The 6,085-nt window shown below is 46.0% G+C and overlaps 1 protein-coding gene across 1 annotated transcript; it reads left to right on the forward strand.

Annotated features, from left to right (window-relative positions):
* Window positions 1-1,047: 1,047 nt before the first annotated feature.
* LOC147463202 (uncharacterized) lies at window positions 1,048-5,339 on the forward strand. The gene is made up of 2 exons (XM_086528178.1): window positions 1,048-3,976; window positions 4,371-5,339. Exons 1-2 carry the CDS (start codon window positions 1,336-1,338, stop codon window positions 4,817-4,819), a joined length of 3,090 nt encoding a protein of 1,029 aa, XP_086384304.1. The 5' UTR covers window positions 1,048-1,335; the 3' UTR covers window positions 4,820-5,339.
* Window positions 5,340-6,085: the final 746 nt, after the last annotated feature.

The following is a 6,085-nucleotide window of genomic DNA, read 5'->3' on the forward strand; positions in this document are numbered from 1 at the left end:
TTTTATGTTTTGGTATAACTAGATTTTGTTATTGCATTAGTACATGGTTGCCTATTTCATTTAGATAAGGCATTTAAAGATTCTATGTTGTCCTTCTCTCGTGTCTCTGTGCACTCTATTTCAACCTCCGCTATATTCTCTCTCTCTCTCTCTCTCTCTCTCTCTCTCTCTATATATATATATATATATATATATATATATATATATCCCGCAATGCGGTGTACACATATATTCACCCTCCACAATGTTATTTTTTTCTTGAGTATGCTTTCATTCATAACACCCATTCAAAAGTAGCACTAGTTGCTAATTGCCTCTGGATGCAATCCGGCTCATGACTTAAACTCCATGCTAGGTCGGACGCTGAGAAATCGTCCCCTATGCAAAATGCTTATGTAACTTTGATGTATATCAGAAATTGTGTAATGAAAGTTGTATATGAAAATTTGGATAAAGGTGTAAATTGTGTATTTCGTGCATAGACCCCTGAGGAGGGGTATCTCTGAGAGAGAGGGAGAGAGAAAGAGAGACACTACTAAAGTGCAAATATAGTGGTGTAGCCTTAGGATGGTTACACACTATTGCATCGTCCGCTACTTTTCTCTGCATTCACCAATCATGCGTTTCTAGTTGTGAAATGGCCGCCCCTGTATATAGACACTGCCAAACATTCCTCGCAACTTGCTTAATGTTAAATCAAAAGTGGATTTGTGCGGGGTCTCATCGCTACCCAAATATAGCGCCAACACTATGAATTCTCTTCGACCAATCAGTCCTTCAACTTTGTCTTCCTTTTTGCATTTCTAAAGATGCCAATGTGTAATAAACGTCATTTAAATAAGGTCCGCCCGCAAATTTCAATTCGACTACCATTGGGGCGGGCATCCATTGGAGAAATGGCAATGTGTAACCTCTCTTAGAAGTTAGAACATTAAAGGACAATTCAGACGATGTGGTACACACTCCTAGGAACAATATCATTTCATTTTTGGCGCCAGCAACAGCAAGCGTGGTTTGGGGTTCCGAACTTCCGTGGGAGTTAGCAGCTGTAGTGCGTGAAAGTTCACGAGAAGATGGCATGGAGAGAGAGTAGAAAGAGAGGGGGACGCAAGGTGGCGAGGGTGGCGCAGTAGTGCGCTCTGAACGGTCAGGACTCCAATGGTGATCAATGACCATTGTGCGGAGGAGGCAAGGCAACCCAGCTAATGCGGCGCCGCCTGCGCTTAACGCCTGGCTACCTCGTATAAGAGTGTACCTGAGACTGCGAGCTGTGACAGTACAGACTGAGACGCACCGCAAGCCTCTGATTAGTAGTTTTACACAGTCTCATGCAGAATGGGCTGCTGCAAGCACGTTAATATTAATCAGATGCTGAATATGCTATCGATGCTGCTGCTGACGGGCCTCGCTCATCCCTGCCGTAGCCTCTCCCCCGACGGCACCGCCCTTCTGCAGCTCAAGCGCACAGTCGTCGACGCCTACAACACCCTCAGCAGCTGGTCTGCAGCGGATGACGTCCCCTGTACCTGGCGTGGCGTCACCTGCTCCGCCTCCACTGCACAGGTCACAGCCCTCGACCTCTCACACTTCAACCTCTCTGGCTCCCTGCCCGCCTTCCCCACCTTCCCCCCTTCTCTCTCATCTCTCAACCTCTGCTGCAATTCTTTTTCAGGCCCTCTGTCCGCCTCCCTCTTCTCCAATCTGTCCGCTCTCACCTTCCTGGACATCAGCCACAACTTCTTCATAGGGCCCTTCCCCAGCTGCTGCCTGCCCCGCTCTCTCCTCTCTCTCTCTGCCTTCAGCAATAACTTCACTGGGCCCCTCCCCCTCAACTTCTCCCTCTCCCTGCCCTTCTTACGCCTCCTCGACCTTGCCGGAAGCTTCTTCTCTGGCGCCATCCCGCCCGATTACGGCCACTTCCCCTTTCTCTCTTACCTTAGCTTATCAGGCAACTTCCTCACTGGCCCCATCCCCCCCCAGCTAGGCAACCTCTCTCAACTCACTCACCTTGTCTTGGGCTACAACAGCTTTGGTCACACCCCCATTCCTCCACAATTGGGCCATTTGCACAACCTTCTATACCTTGATCTCTGCTGCTCTTCTCTCTCTGGTATCATTCCCCCCCAGCTTGGCTCTCTTACTTCTCTGGACACTCTGTTTCTCTACGCCAACAAGCTTGTCGGTGGGATCCCGCTCGAGCTTGGCAATATGTCCAGTGTCATGTCCTTTGATGTCTCCAATAACAGTCTGTCCGGCAGCGTTCCGCTGCAGCTTGGAAAGCTTCAAAAACTTACTCTTCTCAGCCTCATGTGCAACAATCTCAGTGGAGCACTCCCCATCGAGATTGGTCGCATGCGTTATCTCCTTACTATCCTGGTATGGAACAACTCTCTCTCTGGAAGCTTACCTCCAGAGCTTGGTAAGAACTCTCCATTACAATGGGTAGATGTGTCATCCAACATGTTTAGTGGACCTATTCCTCCTGATTTATGTTTTAAACAAAACCTTACCAAGCTAATAATATTCTCAAATAAGTTCACTGGGAACATACCAGACAGCTTGGCAAAATGCCAAACCTTGCAGAGGGTGAGGATGCAGGACAATCAGCTTACTAGCTCCATTCCTGAAGGTTTTGGGTCCTTGATGGAGCTTACAAGGCTGGAGCTACAGATCAATCAACTAAATGGGAAGATACCATCGGATGTAAGCTTTTCGGCAACACTCGCTTATCTGGATGTTTCTTACAACTCTTTAGAAGGAACCCTGCCACCAAACCTATGGAGCTTATCAAGCATACAAGCCTTATATGCTGCAGGGAACAAGCTCACAGGGAACATACCTTCCGGATATGGCAAGTGCCCTTTCCTCACAAACTTAGACCTTTCGCAAAACTTGCTCTCTGGGAACATACCAGAAGCTCTCAGCAACTGTCAGAAACTAACCACAATTCAACTGCAGCAGAATTTTTTGAGTGGAGACATCCCTTCAAAGCTTGCCCATTTACCTCAATTAGAATTCTTGGACTTCTCTCACAACATGCTTACAGGCTTCATACCCCAGGATTTCAAAACAATCCCTTCTTTGAAGGGGTTCAATGTGTCTTATAACAACCTTTCAGGTGTATTGCCCTCTGAAGGAATATTTATGACAGCTAGCCCTAGCTCATTCGTTGGTAACCCGGGCCTCATGTGTGGGGGGATCTTGGGCCCTTGCTCAGAAATTAATAGTGGTTATGAGCTTACAAAGAGGGTCACATGGTCTCTAGAATGGCTCTTGGGGTGTGTCTTATTTATCTTCACTGCAGTGTTCCTTTTTGTGGGCTGGCGCTATGTTGTCATGCGCTATGGCCCCCAGATATGCCATAAAGAGATGGAGGAGAATCTAGAGGACTGGCCATGGAGGCTCACTGCATTCCAAAGGTTGTGTTTCTCCTGTAATGATGTGTTGGAGGCATTGAAAGAGGAGAATATAGTTGGTAGAGGAGGTACAGGTGTGGTATATAAGGTGGAGATGCCAAGTGGTGACGTAGTAGCGGTGAAGAGGCTATTTGGGATGCAAAGAGACACTCACTTTGAGAAAGACAATGGATTTAGAGGTGAGATAGATCTTCTCGGCAGTATAAGGCACAGGAACATAGTAAGGCTGCTGGGCTATTGCTCTAACAATGTCAACACTCTTCTTGTGTATGAGTACATGCCCAATGGGAGCTTGGGGGATGCCCTTCACTCAGAGCAAAAATCTAACGTGCTAGCAGACTGGATGACCAGATACAACATTGCAGTGGGAATTGCACAAGGGCTTTGCTATTTGCATCATGACTGCTTCCCACAAGTTATACACAGGGATGTGAAGTCCAACAACATTTTGCTGGATGCTCACTTGGAAGCACGTGTGGCCGATTTTGGCGTGGCGAAGCTGATCGAGACCAATGACTCAATGTCGATGATAGCTGGGTCTTATGGCTACATTGCTCCAGGTATTGATCAAATTAGCCTTGGGCCTGCCACTTTTGTCCTTTTGTCATTTGAGAAGTTTAGGTCCAATACATAGGAAGTTAGGGTAGCCTCAGGTAATTGTTTTGAGTTACCCCCTCCACTAAATGCAGCTGCAAAACTATCTTGTTACCCCCCACACCCTCTGCTTGTGTGCGAGAGGGCAATCACGTCAAATCCATCACTTGACAGTTTGTTGATTACCCCCTCCGTGGGAGGGGAATACGCATTGACATTTGCCTTAAAGCAATTGGATTTCAGCTTCTTCTTGCCTTTGTCACCCTCACAAGATGATCATGTGGGCTGCAAGTCTTAAGATAAAGATTTGTCACTCTATTGATCACATAATGTGCATGATGTGTGTTGATATGCATGCAGAATACGCATATACGTTGAAGGTGAATGAAAAGACAGATATATACAGTTTTGGAGTGGTATTGTTGGAGCTACTAACAGGGAGGAGGCCAGTTGAGTCCGAGTACGGGGATGCGGTCAACATAGTTGAGTGGGTGAGGGCAAAGATGCAGATCGGAAGAGCCGATTGCAATAGTGCGAGTGCGCCAGCCACCGCCGCAACTGCATCTTGTCAAGGACTGCAGGCCCCTGATCTCCTGGATTGCAATGTGGGGGCCTCTTGTTGGTGGGTGCGAGAGGAGATGTTGCTTGTGCTGCGTATTGCCCTCCTTTGTACCAGTCGCTTTCCGCGTGACCGCCCCTCGATGCGCGATGTCATCACAATGCTTGCCGAAGCCAAGCCACGGCGCAAGCTACCCAGCTCTTCACTGAGTACTGCAGGAGAAGAAAAAAAACCACCACCTTCAGCTTGAATCTTCTCCTAGCCCTTGTATCGGCTTTGTCTCGCCTTCAAAACACAGCTTTAGCAGTAAGGTTTGTAGTGTACATTATTTAATTTTCAGCATTAGAAGTGATCACTGATTCCTTCACCTTACCTTTGCCAACTTGGACTTCTAGGCTACATTGTAACCAAAGAATAGTCACAAGGCTTGCCCAATCATATTAAATTCAATGTAAAGCAGCAAAAGCCGATGTATCGGCCGTATGCACCGTTCATTTTTCAGTTACAATCCTGCAAGAATGTCAAATGTGGTTCTCTGTTATATGCATTAGAACAGAGGAACAACCATAGACTTGTATTTCAGCATTTTCAAAAGCATCTTCATGTTTCAGGATGTCAAATGTTGTTCTCTGTCATATGCATTAGAACAGAGGAACAACCATAGACTTGTATTTCAGCATTTTCAAAAGAATGTCAAATGTGGTTCTCTGTTATATGCATTAGAACAGAGGAACAACCATAGACTTGTATTTCAGCATTTTCAAAAGCATCTTCATGTTTCAGGATCTCTATCAATGAAATTCACAGCTTAATCCGAATCTAGAGTGGATGGTAAGCTTTCTACATGTGCTTGTCTTCACCATTTTGTGCATAATTACTTGCAATCAGGACACTCCATACAACAAAAGCACATTTGTGTCACAAAATTGCCATTGTGGATCATTGTTAGCAACCTTCTAGGGTAGAGCGGCCAGTTGTGGTACGGCCCTAGAGAAAAGACACATGAACCCCTAATTTTAATATGTTTGGGGACCAAAAGAAGCACAAAAAAGTGGAGTTGAAACGGCTAGTTCATTTGAAATAAAGCCTTCTCATTGGCTAGGGTGTGGGTTCAAGACGTCGAGGTTGCATTTTACCTCTTTTGGCCCCCATTGGTGTTCTTATTCATGCCAATTTTTGATACACTTGATTCTGAAAATCGCACCGCGACTACCGACTCTCAAACCCGACCAATCCCAAATTAATTTTCTTGAAAGCTTGTGAAAAGACGATTAAATTGAGTTACTCAACTCAAAAAATTGAGCTCAAAGGAGAGAGATTCAAGCTCCCCAAGTTACCCGTCCCCCTACTGGCTCCTCTACCCTACAACCTACTTACTCAAGTACCCTTTCAAACATATGCCGTGATTGATGAACCCCAACAGAGGTCTTTGAAAGAAAGGAACTTCTCCAAGACACCACACATTCTAGGACCCCAACATCAATCAGGTGCCCTATACCTTGTCGCAACAAGTAAT

Source organism: Adiantum capillus-veneris, chromosome 2, assembly GCF_014529385.1.
Source record: "Adiantum capillus-veneris isolate H3 chromosome 2, ASM1452938v2, whole genome shotgun sequence".
NCBI lineage: Eukaryota > Viridiplantae > Streptophyta > Polypodiopsida > Polypodiales > Pteridaceae > Adiantum > Adiantum capillus-veneris.

What these genes read in the sequence shown, in the direction of transcription:
- LOC147463202 (XM_086528178.1), top strand. Translation starts at nt 1,336, where the DNA reads ATGGGCTGCTGCAAGCACGTTAATATTAATCAGATGCTGAATATGCTA. An exon ending in TTATGGCTACATTGCTCCAG is followed by an intron (nt 3,977 to 4,370) that starts GTATTGATCAAA and finishes ATATGCATGCAG; the next exon opens with AATACGCATATACGTTGAAG.